The sequence below is a fragment of the Dermacentor variabilis genome, unplaced genomic scaffold, assembly GCF_050947875.1.
Source record: "Dermacentor variabilis isolate Ectoservices unplaced genomic scaffold, ASM5094787v1 scaffold_19, whole genome shotgun sequence".
Lineage (NCBI taxonomy): Eukaryota > Metazoa > Arthropoda > Arachnida > Ixodida > Ixodidae > Dermacentor > Dermacentor variabilis.
The window spans coordinates 1,971,386-1,993,777 of record NW_027460357.1 but is presented as its reverse complement, the minus strand read 5'-3'; the positions used below and the strand labels follow the sequence as shown (position 1 = coordinate 1,993,777).

Sequence of the window (22,392 nt, the reverse complement as noted above, 5' to 3'; positions counted from 1 at the left end):
GCAGTTGCCACAGGATGAAGTAACCAGTAAATGGGAAATATACCGGGAGAAAAAGTCTATGGTTCAAATACTGGTGCAAGCAAAATTAAAAGGTGAAAGTGAAAGTTGGTTGTCAGAAATACGTGAGAAAAAGAAGGCCGCACCTAGAATATTTTGGAATCACATAAAATTATTAGGCAGGAAGTCAACAACAATACAACAACATATTATGCTGGCCTCGCGGATCGCACTTGACGGGATCAAAGCGTCCGCTGTCCAGCTAGATAACGGGTCGAACGCAGTTGAACATTTAAAACAAACTTTAATTACACTGAGAAGGTCAATAAGGCAAGTTAAAAATACACAACACGTTCAGTTTTAGCCCCGTAAAAAAGTGGTCCGTTCTCTAGGGCCGGTGGGGCGAGTCTGCCCGTCCCGCGCTTTTCCAACCGCGGTTTCCATCCCCGTCGCCGCCCCCAGGCCCGGGAAACAACACCCGACAGCCCGAAGCGTCGTCACTGGGTCACTTCCAGGAACCGAACGGAGGGAGCGGGGTCCTTTCTTTCGCGCACAGCTCGGAGTCCGCGGGGGCCAGTGAAAGAGAAAGCAATAAAAGTAAGGAAGGCTCGCTTCCCTCTTGAAAGAAAAGTCTGGCCGTGCATTCGCGATGCGCACAGAACACTCCCCGTCTGGTGTCTTTCGTTGTTAAGACGCCACCACTATATCACGGTCACAGCAAACGCACAACTTCTGTTGTTGGTCGGAAGAATGTTTTCACAACCCCGTCTTTGGCTGTTTTCAGCTCGACCTTGCGCACCCTTCCATCTGCGCTGAGCAGGCTTCGCGTAATCACTCCTACGGGCCAGTCGTTGCGGGTCGCTTCTTTATCCCTGAGTAGAACGACGTCGCCTTCTTTGAGGTCGGGTTTTGCTGCTTGCCATTTTCGGCGTTGCTGCAAAGTAGTGACATACGTTGTGCGCCAGCGCTTCCAGAACTCGTCAGCCAGGTTTTGCACGAGACGCCAATGCCGTTTGTAGAGGTTGCTTGTATCTAACTGCCCAGTTGTTACAGATGCGCTTCCGTGTTTTTGGGTTAAGAGTGTCGCCGGAGTTAGGATTGTGGGATCTTCGGGGTCAGACGAAGTAGGAGTTATGGGCCTGGCATTAATGATGGCTGCAACTTCTGCCAAAAAGGTTGCAAGAATGTCATGCGTGAGTCGTTGATGACGTGACTGCATGAGCATTGAGTCAAGAATGCGGCGTGCAATGCCGATCATCCGCTCCCACGCACCGCCCATATGGGACGCGTGCGGTGGATTGAATATCCATTTGCAGCCGTTTCCGCTGAGGAACTTGCCTATTTGTGAGCGATGAATGCCCTCTGCGCTGATTCCAAGTTCTCTGCAAGCTCCGATAAAATTGGTCCCGCAGTCAGAGCGTATTAGCTTGATGGGGCCTCGCACTGCTAGGAACCTTCGGAAGGCATTAATGAAACTCGACGTATCCATTGATTCGATCAGCTCAATGTGCACTGCGCGAATGCTTAAGCAAGTGAACATGACTGCCCAGCCCTTGCTGTTTGCAACACCACCTCTCGTTCGGCGAGAGGCAATCATCCAGGGACCGAAAACATCGATTCCAACATTCGTGAAAGGAGGATCTGTGCTGATTCGGTCTGCCGGAAGGTCAGCCATCTTCTGGTCGTGAAAGCGCCCTCGCAGCTTCTTGCATGAAATGCATGCTTGCAGCACGGATGAGATGCACCTTTTACCTCCGACGATCCAATACCCAGCAGCTCGTACGGCTCCTTCTGTGAAGTGTCGGCCCTGGTGTTGCACGCATTCATGGTGGTGGCGCACGAGAAGCGTTGCCACATGGTGCCGACCCGGCATTAAGAGAGGGTGTTTCTCATCGTCTGGCAGGTCGCTTCTGTTCAAGCGGCCGCCGACGCGGATCAAGCCGTTGGCGTCTAAGAATGGGTCAAGCCTTCGAAGCGAGCTTGTCTTGTGAACCTGCTCTCCTCTCTGGATACAGCATATCTCTTCATAAAATGCGTCCTGCTGTACTGCGCGAATGATGACGAGCCTGGCTTTGGAGAGCGCCTCAACGGGAGCTACCTCTCCTTGTGATGCGTTCTTTGCGCGATGGGCAACCTGGATCAGGCTTGCTACAGCACGAGTGAGAGATTTCCAGTTCGAGAACCTATGAAAGCGTTCGGCTCCGAGTCGCTGTCGTTTGTTCACCTCCGTCGCCAGAGTGCAGACTTCAGGGCGTATTTCTTTGTCTTCGTCAGGATTTAGGAGGATGAAGCTCGACGACCGTGCTTCCTCTTCTCGTCGTGAGAGAAAATCAGGTCCGGACAACCAGTTCGTGCTCTTAAGCTGTGCCGCTGGAATCGCTCTAGTGGCGTGGTCTGCTGGATTTTCGTCTGTGTGAACGTATTTCCATTGTTCAGGTTGCGTGCTGCTACGTATCCGCTGCACCCTGTTGGCCACATACACGTAGAACCTTCGTGTTTCGTTGTATATGTAACCCAAGACCACTTTGCTATTTGTGTAGAACGTGACCGAGTTCGGCTGGAAGTCCAATTCTCGTAATATAGAATCGGTCATCTCTACAGCAAGCACTGCTGCACACAACTCAAGCCTTGGGATGGTGTGTTCTGGTTGTGGAGCAAGCTTGGCCTTTCCCATGACAAATCCGACGTGTCTGTTTCCTTGCTTGTCAGTCACGCGTAGGTATGCCACAGCTGCGACGGCCCTTGTGGACGCGTCTGAAAATACATGGATGTCCCTACTTCCGGCTTCAAGTGTCGAGACTGGCGTATACGTTCTTCGCACGTGAAGGTGCTGTAGTGTCTGGAGAGAGTTCTTCCACTCGTCCCATCTCTGCTTCTTCTCGTCCGAAAGCGGCGTGTCCCAGTCATAGCCCTTCGTCACGAGGTCATGGAGAAGGTACTTGCCTTGAACCGTTATTGGAGCCACAAACCCTAGTGGATCGTAAAGGCTGTTGACGGTCGACAGCACTCCTCGCCGCGTATATGGCCTGTCCTGACGAGGAGCCCTGAAGACGAAGCTGTCGTCGCCTATGTCCCACAGTAGACCGAGACTTCTCTGCGTAAGCGACGCGTCTGTGCCGAAGTCGAGGTTCTTCAGTCCCTGGGCGTGGTCCTCTCGAGGAAATGCATTCAGCACATTCTGCCTATTCGAAGCTATCTTGTGAAGCCTTATGTTAGCTGTTGCAAGCATTTTCTGCGTTCTTTGCAGCAGACTAATGGCATCTTCTTCGCTCGGAAGAGACTTAAGCGCATCATCGACGTAGAAATCTCTTTCAATGAACTTCCTGGCATCTTCACCAAATCTTGGGGCAGCTTGTTGGGCAGTCCGTCGAAGGCCATACGTTGAAACAGCTGGCGATGGGCTGTTGCCGAAAACATGAACCTTCATTCGGCACTCTATGATTTCTCTGGATATATCGTTGTCCTTAAACCAGAGGAACCTCAGGTAGTTCTGATGGTCCTCGCGAACCATGAAGCTGTAGAACATTTGCTGGACGTCTGCTGTAACCGCAACTGGTTCTTGCCGGAAGCGTATCAAAATCCCCACAAGGTTATTCGTCAGGTCAGGGCCGGTCAGGAGAACGTTGTTCAGAGATACCCCTTCATACTGAGCGCTGGAGTCAAATACGACTCGGATTTGATCAGGCTTCTGGGGGTGGTGAACGCCGAATATGGGCAGATACCAACATTCTTCGTCCACGTGAAGTGGTGGAGCTTCCTCCGCATGACCCTTGATGAAGAGCTCGTTCATGAAGTTCACGAAACGTTCCCTTGTTTCAGGATTTTTTCGCAGGGAACGCCGTAGCGAGAGCAGACGAGACAGAGCTTGTTCTCTGTTGTTCGGAAGCCGACTTCTCGGTGTGCGAAAGGGGAGAGGGGCGACCCAATTGTTTAATTTGTCTTGGGTGAATTCACTATTCATTATCTTGAGGAATGTCTTGTCTTCCATGGAGAGAGCACGCTGCTTGTCAAGTTCTGTTGTTTCGAAAAGATTCGGGGCCAGGGTGTCATCCAATGTTGCTGCCAATCGTAAATCTTTTGAGACCTTATCCGCAGAGTAGAGAATCGGCGCCTCCCTAACAAAGAAATGTCTTTGGCACGGCTCAAAAAGAGATGGTCGCCCACTGTACAGCACATGGGTCTTGAACACGTTGACGCTGCCCGTTTCCCGCGTTCGACCAACGCAAACGTCGCCGACAATGACCCATCCGAGGTCAAGCTTCTGAGCATACGGCGCGTCGTGGGGTCCGTTGATTGTCTGACGAACCTTGTGAGCTCTTAGGATGTCCCGGCCAAGGAGGAGCAGTATTCCAGCCTCCTCAAGAGGCGGAATGTGATTTGCTACAGACTTCAAGTGCGGGTAGTGCCTTGCAGCGTCAGGTGTCGGAATTTCATCTCTGTTTTCTGGAATTGCCTTGCACTCGAGGAGAGGCGGAAGAGGAAACTTGACTTCGCCTGACATGCTCTGCACGAAAAAACCATGAGCGACTCTTCCAATCACTTCAGTACTGCCGGAGCAAGTGCGGAGCGTGTATTGCGTAGACGTCCCCTTCACTCCGAAATCGTTGAGGAGTTCTGGCCTAACCAACGAGCGATTACTCTGGTCGTCAAGAATCGCGTACGCTCTGACTGTCTTCTCAGGCTGAGTCTCATGGGTCACCTCTACGAGGCAGATTTTAGCACACGACTTTGTGCTGTTGCCAGCGTTTGCCACTTCGGTACGCCTAGATGTGACTCTTCTTTCTGAGTCATCTGTCGTACTGTCATCAGACCCACTAGCCCTTGACGGCTCTGAGGTTGGCGGTGCTGGGTGAAGCGCTGTGGCGTGGTCGGCGCTGTCGCATATGAGGCATATCACAACTGCCTGACATTGCCACTGCATGTGGTTCTTGGATGAGCAGCATCGTAGGCAGATCCCTTGCTTCTTTATGAAAGATTGCCGCTCTTCCAAGGTTTTCTCACGGAAGGCGCGACACCTTTCCAAGGGGTGAGGTTTCTTGTGATATGGACACCACCTTTTCAAGTCCCTCGATTCCGGTTGCTGTTCGTTAGCAGTGGCACCTTGATTAATCTTGGCAGAAGCAGGATCCACTTCTGTTTTCCTCGCTGACACAGATGATCTTTGCCGCGTGGTCTTCGTAGCATTGTCTTCCTTCCTTTGATTGAATTCGGACGAGGCATTTTGTGGATTCAAGATGAAACTCGGGTCGTTCCTCATGCTGGCCTGATCTCTAACGAATTTGCTAAAGAAAGAAAAGGGTGGAAATGCAGTGTCATGATCTTTCTTGTATTTCGATCCCGCCGACATCCAATTTTCTTGAAGTCCAGATGGCAACTTCGATACAATTTTGTTGACCCCTCTTGCGGTATCCAAATAGCCAAGACCGGCAAGATACGGGTCAGTTTTCGCAGCCTCGAGTTCTAGCAGGAGGTCGCCAAGTTCCTGGAGTCTGGTATTTTCCCGGTGAGATATCTTCGGGAAGTCTTCCAGCCGCTTCAGTAGTGCATCCTCAATTGCCTCAGGGCGCCCGAAGACGTCGTCGAGCCGTTTCCACACAACGTTCAAGCCCGTTGAAAAGTCATCGACATGCACTGATTTCAACCTCCGAGCCTGACGTGACGATTCAGGGCCAAGCCATTTGATGAGAAGGTCTAGCTCTTCTTGGGCAGAAAGACCTAGATCTCTGACAACACCCTTGAACGATGATTTCCAAGCGCGAAAGTTCTCAGGTCGATCATCAAACTTGATAAGACCGCTTGAAACAAGGTCTTTGCGGCACAGGAACTTAAGGACACCGGCTAGCTCTGAGCTTGAACTGTTGTGTGCTGGGGCGTGCACAAGCGGATGCGGATCAACTCGTAAGTTCATAGGACGACTCGTAGCTCCAGCATGCTCATAACTTGAGTTGTTAGGGGCAGCATGGCAGTCAGGTGGCCGTTCATCAGCTTGCAGACACATTGAATTATACGCAGCCGTGTGGGCACCCGGCGCCGTGTGAGCATTGTTTACGTCGCCGCTAGAGTTGGTGACAGCCACCTCGGTTAACACAAGCGCAGAGTTGCGTAGGGCTTGCTGTTCATCGATGTAACTCCTAGTCTGCAGCGTTCGGTCCACAGGAGGGAGCGTGCGCATGCGCTCCCCGCCATCCTGCTCCACGGCTGCCTCGAGCGCATTCGCCTGTGCGTTTGCAGCTGCCGCTTCTTTTTCATGCTGCAAAATATCCAATTCAGCCTCTATCCTTGCCTTCTCAATGCGCATCGCGGCCTCTCTGCGACCAAACTCTGCTCTGGCCCGGACGGCTTCAGCTTGTGCGCGTGCTTGTACAGCGGCTAGGCTGATTGTTGACGAGCCCGATCGTCGTGACCTCGAAGAAACGCTTGAGTGGGCCGATAGAGAGTGCTGCGACATTACCTCTTGTAAGCGGTCGCGTTCTCGTTCTGTAGCCTCACGTAATTTGTCGCTCACAGTCACATAACGATCTGCGTCGATTGTTTTCTGAAGTTCTAATTCCTGCTGGGTTTCAGATCTGCTCGTTTTGGCGAGGAAGGTAGCGTATCTGGCGGCGACGTGCTCGTAGCGCTCGTAGCTTGCGCGAAGCTGCGTTGCGGCGCTGTTAACGTCTTCCTCTTTCGCACATGATACTTTGAAAATAGCTGTCTCCACGTTCTTCCAGGCAGCGTCTACTCTCCGGCAGTGCTCATCGCGGCTCGTTTCATACGTTTCTTTAGCTTTCATGGAAAACGTAGTTGCTCTTCGTGGTCGAATATTTGCCGGTGAAACTTCATGCTCCCCTGTCATAACTTGAGACGTTTCAGGCGTCAGCTTGTCCTGATCCATTTTGGCGTGCGTGCTTCACGACGTATCTCACTCAAAGCGGACGTATGTGGTGAAGCCTGCTAAGCTGCGCGATCAAATTTGAAACGAGCCCACCTTGTCGTTGCCCTGTGTGCCGTCAGCTGCTCAACTTGTAGGCGATGCCGTGTCCTTGCAGTAGGCGGATGTCATGGTCAAACCGGAGGTCTTGCCGTGCGACGTATTCCACTGCAGCGGACGTTGAGTTGGCGGCCGATGGCAGTCGACTTCACTTTTTTACTATGCTGGCCTCGCGGATCGCACTTGACGGGATCAAAGCGTCCGCTGTCCAGCTAGATAACGGGTCGAACGCAGTTGAACATTTAAAACAAACTTCAATTACACTGAGAAGGTCAAAAAGGCAAGTTAAAAATACACAACACGTTCAGTTTTAGCCCCGTAAAAAAGTGGTCCGTTCTCTAGGGCCGGTGGGGCGAGTCTGCCCGTCCCGCGCTTTTCCAACCGCGGTTTCCATCCCCGTCGCCGCCCCCAGGCCCGGGAAACAACACCCGACAGCCCGAAGCGTCGTCACTGGGTCACTTCCAGGAACCGAACGGAGGGAGCGGGGTCCTTTCTTTCGCGCACAGCTCGGAGTCCGCGGGGGCCAGTGAAAGAGAAAGCAATAAAAGTAAGGAAGGCTCGCTTCCCTCTTGAAAGAAAAGTCTGGCCGTGCATTCGCGATGCGCACAGAACACATATCCTAGACGAAGATGAAAACAGACTGGAAGGAGAAGCAGCAATAAATTACATCCAAAAAGTAACAGCCGAATCTTTCCAAGGCAAGGACGAGGTTGTATTTGAAGAAAAAAAGAGCATGAAAGAGACCCACGGGGGAAAGGAGCTAGTGCTTACAAATTTAAACTGGAAGATGTAGCACGGCTGAATCTGCAGTCGTCACGGCGCACCAGTAATCCCGTGATCTGTTACGTCACGTTGGCTTCTGTATATATGAACTTGCCCAACCGCAATAAACTCGTTGTTCGCCCAACTGCTGGCCTGTCTACATGGAGGCAGCGGAACCCAGCCGATATGTCGATGGCGTCCGCTCTACTACCGCCCCCGAAGTCTATGGATGCATCGCACGACCGTTGGATTGCCTGGAAAACTTGGAAAAGTGAGTTTCTGCTGTTTTCCACTGCTACGCAATTGAACAAGCAGCCAAAAGACGTTCAAGCAGCCACGTTGCTAGTTACCATAGGCGAAGAGGCTAGGAAGTCGTACAGTACCTTCAAGTTCGAGGAAGCGGAAGACAGGAATGACGTTGAAGTTCTGATTAAGAAATTTGAGGAGCATTACAAGCCTGCAACGAACTTAACATTCCAAGAATTTCGTTTTGGTTCAAGGAACCAAAAAGAAGGCGAGACGTTTAACGAATGGCTAACAGAACTGCGTGTGTTAGCGAAGAACTGTGAATTTGGGGAACTTGAAGACCGCATGTTGCGTAGCAGAATTATTTTGGGCACTCAGGATAAGAGCCTACAGCAAAGACTGATCGCGGAAAACCCGACGTACCAAAAGACGGTCGATATTTGCCGCGCGCAAGAACAAGGCAAAGAGCACTTTCGTGAGATAAGTGAAGCTACGGGAGCCATCGAAGGCACCATAGTAAACGCGGTAGCAACAAGAAAAAACATTTGCTACAAATGCGGGGGTAAAATGCACCGCAGTGACACGTGCCCTGCAAAAGGAAAAACATGCCGTAAGTGCGGAAGGCTGAACCATTTCGCTCGAGCATGCAAGTCGTCCAACTTTCCGCGCAGTGCCAACCAACAAATGCGAGGGTTACGAACCGAAGACGACGAATTTTTTTTGCAAACGTTGACTATCGGTGCGATAACCACCGATCACTGGAGCGCAACGGTCGACATCGAGGGCCATCCCATCATGTGCAAGCTAGACACAGGCGCCAATTGTTGTGTCATTTCAAGAAGCGACGTTGCAAAGCTGCCAAAAAAGCCTCAACAAGCCTGCAATGTCAAGCTCACAGCATTTTTTGGCCACACAACAGCCGCGCATGCGAAAGTCCAATTGATACTTTCAGCAAATGACAGAACCAAGGAACAAACGTTTTTTATTGTCGAACAAGACGTCCCTGCCACTTTGAGTGGCGCAGCAGCTGAAAGTCTCGGCTTCATATACCGTATGCAACACATACAGCATGAACTGTACCCTCCAGCGCAGCCTTTTGCAGACGTCTTCGAGGGACTCGGGCAGCTAAAAGATTTCGAGTACGACATGAAGCTCAAGCCACACTCTGTGGGCGTCGTCGTTCCAGCAAGAAGAGTTCCTGTTGCTCTTCAGGACAAAGTCACGGCTGAGCTACAGCGTATGGAAGCACAAGGCGTCATAACAAAGGTAACCGAGCCTACGGAGTGGTCTAGCCATATGGTTACAGTTGTTAAGAAGGACAAGGTTAGAATTTGCTTGGACCCTACGGCGCTTAATAAAGTGCTGCTGCGCGAACATTACCCAATGCCAACCCTAGAAGACGCAGCCTCGCAACTGTCCGGTGCTAAGTACTTCTCAACACTCGACGCAGCATCAGGATTTTGGCAAATTAAACTCTCTGAATCAAGCTCTAAACTATGTACGATGAGCACGCCGTATGGGCGATATCGGTTTCTTCGAATGCCCTTCGGCATTGCGTCAGCTCCAGAAATATTCCAAGCAGCTATGCATCGCTTGCTGGAAGGCTTACCGTGCGTAGCCGTGGTAATGGATGACATACTACTTTGGGGCCGCACGAAGGACGAGCATGACCACCACCTGTCGCTTTTGTTGGCACGCTGTCTCGAAAACAACCTCAAGCTAAACCTCAAGAAATGCACCTTTTTGCAGCCCGAAGTCCGCTACCTAGGGCACATCCTTAGCACAGAAGGCCTCCGCCTAGACCCTGGTCGAGTGAACGACATACTGGAAATGAAAGAGCCAAAGAACAGTAAGGAACTCCAAGTCTTTCTAGGCATGATGAATTATGTGCAACGTTTCATTCCCAACATGTCCGTCGTGACTGCACCACTGAGAACATTGCTGCGCAAGGACATTGCCTGGGTTTGGACCGAGGCTCAGCAACGAAGCTATGAAATGTTGCGTGAGAGCTTAGTTAACGCACCAATCCTTTCCTTTTTCGATGCAACTAAGCCGGTCACCCTTTCCGTCGAAGCGAGCCAAATGCGAGTTGGTGCAGTGCTTATTCAAGATGGCCGCCCCGTCGCTTTCTCGTCACGGTCACTAACAGAGGCGCAGCAACGCTACGCACAAATTGAGAAAGAAACATTGGCGATAGTGCATGGCTGCATCAAGTTTCATGATTACATCTTCGGCCAGGAAAGCGTAACAGTCGAAACTGATCACCGCCCCTTGGTGCCTATATTTAGCAAACCACTATATCAGTGTCCACTTCGCCTGCAGCGCATGCGTTTGACTTTGCAGCGATATCCTATAAAGCTGACCTACAAGCCAGGGAAAGAACTGTTTTTGGCTGACGCCTTATCTAGATTCCCTAGCAAGAAACTCTTGCGAGAAGAAACTGAGCAATTTCAAGTAAATGTGCTTGATTACATTTCAGCTTCGCAACAGCGCCTGAGGGATCTTCTTGCGGCCACCAATGAAGATCCTGCTCTCGTCAAGCTTCGAGGTTACGCCGAAACAAGCTGGCCAGAAAGAAGCGAGGTACCCGAAAATGTGCGTCCGTACTGGTCCTACAAAGAAGAGCTGCATGCGCAAGACGGCCTTGTATTTCGCAGCAACAAGGTAGTCATACCATCTTCAAAAAAGCGAGAAATTTTGCTGCTGCTTCACGCTGCGCACCCGGGAGCGGAAAAAATGAAGGCACGGGCAAGAGACGTTATGTACTGGCCAAATATGTCGCATGACATAGAGCAGTTTTGCCAAAATTGCGCTGTCTGCCAGAAATACCAGCCGCGAAACACGAAAATGCCTCTTTACTGCCACGACATCCCAAAGCTGCCCTGGGAATTCGTTGGCATGGACCTGTTCTTCCATGAGGGCCGCGAATTTGCTGTAATTGTGGACTTCTATTCTTTCTTTTTTGAGATCCGGGAACTCCGTCAGAGCACTGCTAGCGCTCTGACGTCATGGTGCGCAGAGCTGTTCTCCACACATGGCTTACCGCTTAAGCTCTGCAGTGATAACGGACCACCGTTCACCAGCGCGTTTTTCAAAGATTTCCTGCTGAAGCTAGGCGTTGCCCATGTTACGTCAAGTCCGTATCATCCCCGCTCTAATGGTATGACGGAAAGAGCAGTACAAGAGGCCAAGAAGCTTCTAAAGAAATGTTCACGTAACCGAGTTGACTTTCATATGGCGTTGCTCGAATGGCGCAACACCCCCAGAGATGATATTCTAAAGTCACCTGTGCAGAGACTCATGGGACGGCAAACGAGGACCTTGCTGCCTGTGCCCACCAGCCACCTAGTACCAGAGGCAGTATCAAGCAAAGCCGTTCACAGCCGGCTCCAGGAGATCCGTCAACGCCAGAAGGTATATTATAACCGCGGAACCAGGCACCTACCACCCCTCTCTCCAGGCCAGCCAGTCACTACATACGACACCCTCCAGCGAACCTGGTCGCCTGCTATTCTTTTGAGGCCAGCCAACACGCCCCGTTCAGCGATCCTGAGAACGGATGATGGTCGAGAAATCAGGCGCACAAGAGAACACCTGCGGGGCTTTCCGACCCATCGTGAAGATAGTCCAGCAACGGCTCCCGGAGAGGGTTCAAGAGAAGACCACTCTTCCCAAGAGCTACGCAGAAGCACGAGGACTCGCCACAAGCCCTGTCGATACCCGCAACCTGAAAGGCATAATTAATTTGTCTCCCAGTAAAGGGGAGATGTAGCACGGCTGAATCTGCAGTCGTCACGGCGCACCAGTAATCCCGTGATCTGTTACGTCACGTTGGCTTCTGTATATATGAACTTGCCCAACCGCAATAAACTCGTTGTTCGCCCAACTGCTGGCCTGTCTACAGAAGAAAGCGGAAGAGAAAATTCCTAAGCGCACAGCCACAGGGCTAGACGAGGTTCCCGTTAGGCTGATAAATGAACTGGGACCAAAAAGTAAGGAAGCTCTCGTGAAAGCAGTTGAAAAAACTTTAAAAGATAGACGAATACCAGACAGTTGGCGACAAAGTAGAATGAATTTAATTTATAAAGGTAAGGGGGAGAAAGACAGAATTCACTCGTATAGACCGTTGACCATTACATCGGTAATATACAGGCTAGCAATGCAGGCAATCAAATTAAAGCTTCAAGCATGGGCAGAAAATAATGGCATTTTGGGAGAGCTTCAGAATGGCTTTAGAATAGGTAGGCGTTTGGATGATAACTTGTTTGTTCTTACTCAGTGTATTGAAATATCAAAAGCAGAAAGCAGACCATTGTATGTGGCCTTTTTGGACATTACAGGAGCATACGACAACGTAGACCGCAGCATTTTGTGGGATATTCTGGAAGGGGAAGGCTTAGGTAACGATTGTATACAGCTTTTGAGAGAGATTTACCTAGGAAATACTGTTTGCGTTGAATGGGAAGGGATGAGGAGCGTGGAGAAAGTTCATATCAACAAGGGACTGAGGCAGGGGTGCCCTTTATCCCCGCTGCTGTTTATGATGTACATGGTGAGGATGGAGAGGGCGCTAGAAGGAAGTAATATCGGGTTTAATCTCTCATACAAACAGGCAGGTACAGTAATAGAGCAGCAACTCCCAGGTTTATTTTATGCGGACGACATTGTGTTGCTCGCAAACAAGCAAAGTGATTTGCAACGTCTGGCTAATATCTGTGGACAGGAAGGCAACAATTTAGGTTTGAAATTTAGTGTTAGAAAATCGGATGTTATTGTATTCAATGAAAACAGTGAACAGACAGTGGAGATACAGGGCCAAGAAATACCTCGGGTAACAGAATATAAATACCTTGGTATATGGATAAACGAAGGCAACGGATATATGGAAACACAGGAAAAAACCATAACAGTTAAGGGGAAGAGAAATGCAGCCATAATGAAGCACAGAGCGCTATGGGGATACAATAGGTACGAGGTCCTCCGAGGTATGTGGAAAGGGGTAATGGTTCCAGGATTTACTTTTGGAAATGCGGTTGTTTGCTTTAAATCAGTGGTACAATCAGGACTCGACGGGAACCAAAGGTCAGTGGGTCGCCTCGCATTGGGCGCTCACGGGAAGACTACAAATGAAGCTGTGCAAGGGGATATGGGCTGGACTAGTTTTGAAGTGAGGGAAGCTCGCAGTAAAATTGAGTATGAAGAACGGCTGAGGAATATGGAGGAAAGTAAATGGGCTGGGAGAGTGTTCAGGTATCTGTACAGGCAAAACATTGATTCACAGTGGAGGAAAAGAACTAGGAAGCTTACCAGCAAGTATGCGGCCTGTGGGGTGGGCAACACAGCAACAAAGAAGGTCAAGCGGAAAGTCAGAGAGGCTGAATTAATCTCATGGGTGGCGGCAATGGAAAAGAAACCTGCCATGAGTAACTACTTAAGGGGAAAAAACGAAATTAGGAAAGCTCATTACTTTTCGAAGCGAGATCGGGATGCCTTAGAACACGCACCTATAAAGCGAGATATAAGAAGGAAGAAGAAGCATGTGCTTGCTGCGGTAAAGCTAGGGAAACGACGGAGCATATTTTAGTAGAATGTGAAGACGTCTATCCAGCGGTCGATTTAGGCACCACTGGCCTCCTTGAAGCCCTTGGGTTCAGCGGGAGCAGTGGTAAAGCAAACAGGTCCGCAATAGACATCAGTAAGAAGCGATTGGAGGATTGGTGGAAGAAAAGTAGGGAAACGACAAAGGACGGAGACGTACAAAAGCACAGTTCGCAATAGGGTATCAGAAAATTTGGACGTGGTAGTTCATAGTGTTTTTTTTTTCATTGGTTAACCTAGGTAGGATATTAGGCAGCATAGTAGCAAGAGCTTGGTGGCGCAAGCCACCGCCCCGTTCCAAAGGGGACGCTCATAACATCCATCCATCCATCCATTTTGACTACTGCTTAATGTCGCAGGGATTGTATAGCAAGCTAGCAAAAATGGAAATAGACGAAGAGGGGAAGCACAGCCTCGGAAGTGATCATAAGCGGATTAGTCTACAGTTAGGAGCCCTACTCAAAAGAGAAATGCAGGGAAGCCAAAAAGAGTGCGCAAAATTAAATGACGCGCAAATAGCGCAAATAGCGGCTGGCATAGAGGAAGCAATAAAGAAACATCCTATGGAAAGGTGGGATTATAATCAGTTAGAACTACTCATTAGTACAAAAATAAAAGAGGTAAAAGGAGTAAACCGCTGGAGAGGGAAGGGGAAGCCACGAAGTTGGTGGAATAAGGAAATTAGAGAGGCCATCGAACAACGACGGTGGGCATCTCGGGAACACAGAGAAGCAGAGAGGGCGCAGTTATCTGAAGAGGAAATAGGCCAAAAATGGGAATATTATGGACAAAAGAAACAACAAGTGCAGGTCCTCGTCCAGGCTAAAATAAAGCAGTCCTCTGATCGCTGGCTGGCTGAAGTTCGCGATGCAACTAAAGGGGGGTCAAGAAAATTCTGGAACCATATAAGCTGGCTGGGTAAAGCTAATCACAGAAAAGAGGAGCAGATTCACGATGCCGAAGGAAATTGTTTAGAGGGAGATGACGCTGTGAACTACATTGGTTCAGTTATAGCAGAGTCATTTAGGAAAGACGATAGGGTAATCGGCCCAAGTGAGGGAGCAACACAGAATAGCATAATAGAAAACAGCTTAGAATTGATCAATCTTAACTGGAAAAAGGCGGAAGCAAATGTTCCAAAATGCACGTCCGCGGGGATAGACGAAATTCCAATCAAGTTAATTAATGAACTTGGCCCACGAAGCAAGGAAACGCTGATAAAAGCATTGGAGGCAGTCATAACAAATAAGCAAATTCCGCACAGCTGGAAACAGAGTAAAATGAATTTGATTTATAAAGGGAAAGGTGATAAGAAGAACATAAAATCTTTCCGACCAATTACGATAACATCAGTTATATATAGGCTGGCGATGCAGGCGGTGAAATTAAAAATGCAGTCATGGGTAGAAAGTAATAGAATACTTGGAGAACTTCAGAACGGGTTCAGAAGTGGTAGGCGCTTAGATGATAGCCTGTTCGTGCTTACCCAGTGCATAGAAATAGCTAAGGCGGAAAATAGACCTGTGTATTTAGCCTTCCTGGACATAAGTGGTGCATACGACAATGTGAACAGGGAACTCCTGTGGAACATATTAAAAGCTGAAGGTATCGGTAATGAGGTAATTGATTTTCTACAGGAACTATATCGAGAAAATAATGTTGAAATAACATGGGAAGGAATCAAGAGTACGACAACTGTCGAGGTTCACAAAGGATTAAGGCAAGGTTGTCCTCTATCACCGCTGCTGTTCATGCTTTATATGATAAGCATGGAAAGGAGGTTACAACGAAGCAATCTAGGGCATAATCTGTCGTACAGATTAGGCGAAAAGGTTGTTGAGCAACGACTACCGGGTTTAATGTATGCGGACGATATTGTACTGTTAGCAGATAGCCAGGAAGATTTGCAAACTCTGGTAATTACTGTGGGGACGAAGGAGACAGTTTAGGTTTCAGTTTTAGTGCAGATAAGTCCGGTGGGATGTTTTTCAACGATACAACTCATCAGGAGCTTACAATACAAGGCCACGAAATACCCCGAGTGGCCGAATACAAGTATCTCGGGGTATGGATAAACAAAGGGCAGATGTACACGGAAAAGCACGAACAGTCTCTAATAGCAAAAGGGCGAAGAGATGCCGGGATAATGAAACATAAGGCATTGTGGGGTTACAACAGGTATGAGGTACTGAGAGGCATTTGGAAGGGAGTAATGGTGCCGGGGCTTACTTTCGGGAATGCGGTAATGTGTTTAAGGGCAGAGGTTCAGTCGAGACTAGAAGTAAATCGGAGAGCTGTGGGAAGGTTAGCACTAGGTGCCCACGGGAAAACCACAAACGAAGCAGTACAGGGAGATATGGGCTGGGCATCATTCGAAGCACGGGAAGCTCAGAGTAAAATCCTATACGAAAAACGTCTGAGGAAATTGGATGATAACAGGTGGGCAGCTAAGGTGTTTAAATACCTATACAGAAAGAGCGTTGACTCACAATGGCGGAAAAGAACTAGGAAGCTAACCAGTAAGTAAGCCAGACACGAGGACGAAAAAGGACAGCGCATTAAACGACAGGTTAAAAATGCGGAAGGTAAAAATTGGATAAATTCAATGGAAAAGAAGCATAGTGTAGAACTATATCGATACTGGAAACAGCAGATCAGGAAGGAAGCGTTTTATGATAACTCAAGAGGCAGTGCCCTACTCTTTGAAGCTAGATCAGGATGTCTTAGAACGCGGAGCTATAAAAAAAATTTAGCGAAGAAGAAGACACATGTACTGTGTGTGGTAAATATGTAGAAACGATGGAACACCTCATACTAGAATGTGATGGTATCAATCCCGATGTCGATGCGGCCACAGTCACCCTTCCTGAGGCCCTAGGGTTCAGAGATGATAGTCATGTAAATAAATATGCGGTGGAAATTAGCAAAAGGCGATTGGAGGACTGGTGGCTCAAAAGCAGAGAGGTGACATAAGGTTAAAAGGGTAGGAAGACGTATTTAAAGAAAATCGAGAAATTCAATAACACACAACATAGATAAAAATAAAAGGCAAAATAAAAATCTGAGCATGGTGGCAACTGCCATCGCCCCGTTTCAAAGGGGACGCTCCTACCTTCCATCAATCCATCCATCCATCGATGGACCGCCATGTTATGAACGTATAGGCTCCTATGGAAGCTTCGCTACCAGGTATATTTACCTTGGTAAAGCTTCAGGATTTCCTTCCCAAGTTTATTTGACTTAAGGGCAAAATTCTGCAGCAAAGTTATAAAACGACTACAGGCGATAAGCAGCTGAATGCGAGGTATCTGGTACAGACAGACGGGGGGAAACTTACAAATCGCAATAGCACACATTCAGGCGAGTATGTAAACAGGCGAACTAAGCAGGGAACAAAAACAATACAGCACTGCTTTCATAGGTCCCGAATGATCAGAGTTTCGTCAGAGTTGGTGGAAGCACGCATCCGCAGATAACACGGGCTCACACCGTGCATTGCCCAACACTTCGAGAGCTGACGCCTACACTTGTTTCTGCTCTGGTTCGAATGATGTCGCGACAACACAAGTACTTGCAATAGGGGCGACAACCTTCCACAACTCCAGAACATCACAATCATAAGCAAAGACCATTTGCACATGTACTAACTAGCCAAACAAACTAACCACGGCGGCGAAGACCACTTAAATCGAAAATACAACGCAGAAACACATCGAAAAGGTTTCACCATAGTGAGGTTACACCCTGTTTCACAGTCGCTCACAAGAAATCTCCAAAGCGCACTACCGCGCCTTTTAAAAATCCAACGGGAGCCAAGCCAAATTAGCATCAGTTGGTTATTTGCATAACATGCGTCTCCCCGCAGGCCGGCTGAGGCCGGTGAACTATAGAAGGCAGCATCCACGTGACCCTGCGTTCCCGGATGTTGGTTCCCTAAGTTGGTTTCCAACTGTCCCTATGGGGCCACTGAATACCTAGTGTGTCACGTGATTGGGGAGGTTTCTTCTCTGTATTGCTGTAGTGCGTGCAATGACACAGAAACCACGTGCTTCCAAACGCCGCCTACTCCGCTTCGGAATGGCGCGCGTCTGTGATCGAGCTGCCATCGGCGATGACGATCGTCGCTGCGAATTTTGCAGCAAACTATTCATACAGAGGAAGAACATGCTGCAACACATCAGGAACGTTCACAAAATGGCCGTGGATGTCAAGAAATTGATGAAATGCGACGTATGTGGCACTTCCCTGCCTACAATGGAGAAGTATTCGGTGCACCAGATCGCTGCGCACAACTTCGAGGCTGACGTGCACCTGGTGTTCCGGAAGAGTAAGGGTGAGGAACAGTTTTATTAAATTTATTCTCAGTCATCGTGAGCAAATGACGTTTAAACGCAATATTATATCTTGGACTTTTTTTAAATTTCTTGTTGCGCAGTGTGCTTCCAAAAAGGCAGTTGTTTATGCTTTGCGGGCCTTTGTTTTCTCTTTCTCCATCTGTTTCGCGAAGAGCAGCTTTTGCGCGGGTGCCTAATTTATTTCCTTGGGGTATTTTGAAGTTTGTGTCCTCGTTAAATATAATTTGTTTGTTTATCCATCTATAGTATAGTCATGTGTGCGCGCTCCCAGCGATGCGCTACATGACATACGTTTGGCATTGTCTGCTATCCTGCACGGCAACTGGAGTGAAATTTGACGTTTGTACATCTTCTTATTTTTTTTAAGCGACAGGAGTAAGCTGTTCTGCGTTCTGACGTTGCTCTGTGCCACATGCGTGCGTGGCCTAGTCTTCGCCTCAGTGCACGTTGCAATGCGACAGAGACGCAGAACCGGGACCATACATGAATTTGCGGATGTCGCCGGGATGGTTTCCCAGCGTATTGTGGGCAAGCTCTTTAGCAGTACATTTCATAGAATAGAGCGAAATGTGACGCTCGCGCAACCCCCTCCCCCCCCTTTTTTTTTACTTAAACGAGAGGAGGAATTTGCTCTGCGTTCTGACGTTGCTCTGCGCTACTTGCGTGCGTGGTGTAGTCTTCGCCTCAGTGCAGGCCGCAATAGGTCCGAATGCAGGCCGACGTAGGTCCAGGACCACACTTGCAATTGCGGCTGTCAGCGGCTTGGTCTCCCGGCGTACTTTGGGAAAATTCTTTAGTAGTACCACAGTCCTTCAATTGAAGGACTCTGGTTGTAGATTTCATAAAGTAGAGCGAAATTTGACGTACGCGCAATCCTTTTTTCTTTAAGAAGAGTGTGTTAGGAGGCTACTTGGTAAGACATCTTTTTGTTAACGTAAACTGCGCTTGGGAAAAGACACCAACGTACAAGAAGACAGGACGAACGCAGACTAGCAACTGGTTTATTGAAATCGCACATAATGCTGCCTCTTCGAACCAGGCGCATGCCCAAGCCAGATCATAACCGCGTGACGATGGAACACTCCCTCGCCAAGCCCCTATGTACAGTAAAAAAATCAAGCTCTTTTTGAAAAGAAGGAGCTTTTCAAGAAGAAACTGAGAGAAGGGATTCACACTGTTCTGCAGCGTAGCTTGCACCACATGCTCTCAGTTCGTCTTTGTCTTATCGTAACAGCATTGCTATGAATGTACAGTCTGATTCAATATTGAGGAAGGAGTGAGCATAGATCATGCTTAGGTTTCATATTTGTTTCTTATTAAAACAAAACTAATATGATACATTTTTTCAAATTATGGCGCATTGCATTTGAAATTCAATTTTAACATAAATTTGAGCAATATCAAGGGTGACCTCATGACACAGTCGAGTTGAAGGTGAGGGAGTAAAGTAAATGCTACATTAGCCCGTGTTCAAAGCCTTCAGAGTGATTATTTTTGTTTGCATCTCTCTCCCAATAGTACTTGTCACTATCTAATGCAATTTTGTGCTTTTATTACAGAATTTCATGAATGGAAAGCAGAAAAAGAGGGTAACCAAAACTGCTGGTTCATTTTGCCCAGGGACCCCAAAAAGCTGGCCAGTGGAGAAACAAGGATCCACTATTACTGTAATAGATCAGGCGAGGCAAGGAAAGAGGAAGGTCATAGTGACCGTCGGGAGAAAAGTCAGGGGAGCTGTAGGTCTGGTAAGATATGTCTTCCATTTATTACCGTCACAATGGACAACACTCAGAGTCCGACACCTGAAGGCACCACCATAAAAGTCAGGTATCAAAGAAACCATTACGGTCATAAGCCAGAAATTCAGCACTTGAGAATGAGTGACAAGGAAAAGGCCAGCGTAGCAGAGAACCTAGAAAGGGGTGTGCCCATGAAAACCATTCTAAAGCGAGTAAGAACATCTGTGGCATCCAAGCTGAGGCAAGTGCACTTGGCAGAGTGCTCAACCCTGCATAACATGAAACAGCAGTTTAACATTGCTGCTCCTGAACATTGTCACACTAATGACGCTATCAGTGCAGACACGTGGGTACTTGTGATGAAAGAAAAAGGTGAAACACTTGTCCGCCTGTACAAGGCACAAGGTGCAGTGGACCCAAGTGGTACATTTCCTTCAGCAGACTTTGCTCTTGTTCTGATGACAGAGCCTCAGAAGGAGCTACTAGAAAAATTGGGCCCTGCAGGTACTGTATGTTTTGACTCTACACATGGAACTACAGAGTACCAGTTTGAGCTGACCACTCTTCTGGTGCTAGATAAAGTAGGATCAGGTGTAGCTATAGCTTATTTCATCTGCAACGAGATGAACGAGCAAACTTTGACAGCATTCTTCAAATATCTGGAGTCTGCCATGGCCAAAAAAGTAGCTGCTAAGACATTGACATCTGATGATGCGTCGCAATTCTACAAAGCATGGTCCATGGTCATGGGTGCTGCACAACAGAAACTTCTCTGTGCCTGGCATGTGGATAACAATTGGCGTAAGAAGATACTCGAGTGTGTAGAGAAACAGCTAAGGCCACATGTTTACCATAGTGTGTGGCTACTCTTAGAGTTCCTCGCGGAAAAGGCATTTGAAGATTATTTTAAGCAATTCCTTTCTAGTGAGGAAGAAAAACTGAGGGACTTCCTGAAGTACTTCGATGACCATTATGCAGTTAGGCCGCAAGAGTGGGCCTATTGCTTTAGGACTAGAGCAGCTGTCAACACTAACATGCACCTTGAGAGCAAGCACAGGACGTTAAAGCATACTATGCTGGAGAGAAAACAGAATAAGCATGGTGACAAACTAATTTCTGCCCTCATGGACTTGACAAATCATTTTTTAATGAAAAGGGCTATCCAGATGATGAAAGGGGCAAAGGGTAAGAAGCTGAGCAGAATTCAGAAGAACCACAGGTCTGGCAGTGAAATGGCAGCTTGTGCCAAATTAAATGAAGATGGCATATGGACTGTGCCATCTCAGTCTATTAAAGGGCTCTCATATAAAGTGTCAAAAGTGGGAGATGGTGCTTGCTGTCCTTTGAGGTGCAAGGAATGCGCAGTGTGTGTGCATACTTATATGTGCACTTGCTATGACCATCTTATACACTTTACAGTGTGCAAGCACATTCACTGTGTGGTCATCGCTAATCCAACTAGCAGCAGCAAGGCCCATGAGAGCTCACCCGAAGAAGCATGTGAGGCAAGTCGGGCATTGCACATTGTACAGAGTATAACAAAGCTGGAAGCAGCCAAAGCAGTGTCAAGCTCAGCCCTCTTAAGAGCAAAAATGGACTCAGTCAGACAGGCAATATCAGATGGTGAAGTCTCTGAGGGTGTGGCTGAGAAGGCAAACAATTTGTTTGAGCCAGTTTTCATGCTTGTTGAAAGTGAAAGTGACCCAAAAAGAAAGATGCCAGACCATTCAAATGAACCAGCCAACAAAAAAGTTGTGCACCTGTTAAGATTTCACTCTACAAAAAACCCTAGATTGTCGCAGCCATCATCTAGCCTTTCAAGGCCCACTCAAGCTCAAAAGGAAGTCCTTAAATAACAGCTTAGGGACAGCAACATAAAAACAAGAGATAACCATGTCAGCAGGGCACGATTACTGGTAACAAGCCTCCAGTGCAGTTAGGAAGAGAGAATTGGTGCAGTAGTGCTGTGCTGTCATGCCTTATTGAAGCAGGTTGAGGGCTCGCATGTTAACAAATCATGACATGTGGTCTCTGATGATTAGCCCGTCTGTTTTTGTCTGTGGTGTGCAGCCATATATCACAGCTGGATGGTATCTGTGTTAGAGCACGAGAGATGCCACCATGCTTGTTGTATGAGCTGCTGGTAAGTGTTTTGTGAAAATAGGTACAAACCCAGTGGTCATCTCTGGTATGTGGCAGCTGTTGGATGGTAGTGTGTTAGAGCACGCCTCCATGCTTGTCATATGAACCGCTGGTAAGTATGTCTGTACATAGATGTAAGGAAGTGCATTGGATGGTGTGTAGTGCTTCATTGTGCAAAAGCCTCCAATGTGTTTTGCTACTTATAAATTTGTGTAAACACTCAGTAGCGCAGTAGTTATGATGTTGCACTGCTGAGCTCGAGCTTGCGGGTTCAATCCCAGCAAAGGTGGCTGCATTTCAGTGGTGGTGAAATGAAAAAAAATTGTGTAGTTGAATTTAAGTGCACATCACAAAACCCAAGGTGGTCAAAAATAATACTGAGTCCCGCACTGTGGCATGCCTCATAATTCGATCTAGATATTGTGTTCCACGTGATGTTCTTATTGCCCATTTGAATAAACTTATTTTTCAGACTACCAAAATAGAGGGCATATGCAATGGTATTGTGTGTAGTCTGGATAAGTTGCTCTGGTCATGAGCACTCAATTAAAACTTCTGAATATTTAGAAGCAGCAGACAG

At 48.1% G+C, this 22,392-nt stretch overlaps 1 protein-coding gene across 1 annotated transcript; it reads right to left on the bottom strand.

Moving 5' to 3' along the window:
* Positions 1-709: 709 nt before the first annotated feature.
* LOC142568489 (uncharacterized) lies at positions 710-6,295 on the bottom strand. Its single transcript, XM_075678407.1, has one exon. It carries the CDS (start codon positions 6,293-6,295, stop codon positions 710-712), a length of 5,586 nt encoding a protein of 1,861 aa, XP_075534522.1.
* Positions 6,296-22,392: the final 16,097 nt, after the last annotated feature.

Bases quoted from the DNA above. Each gene is read 5' to 3' on its own strand.
- LOC142568489 (XM_075678407.1), bottom strand. From the start codon at position 6,295: ATGCGCATTGAGAAGGCAAGGATAGAGGCTGAATTGGATATTTTGCAG.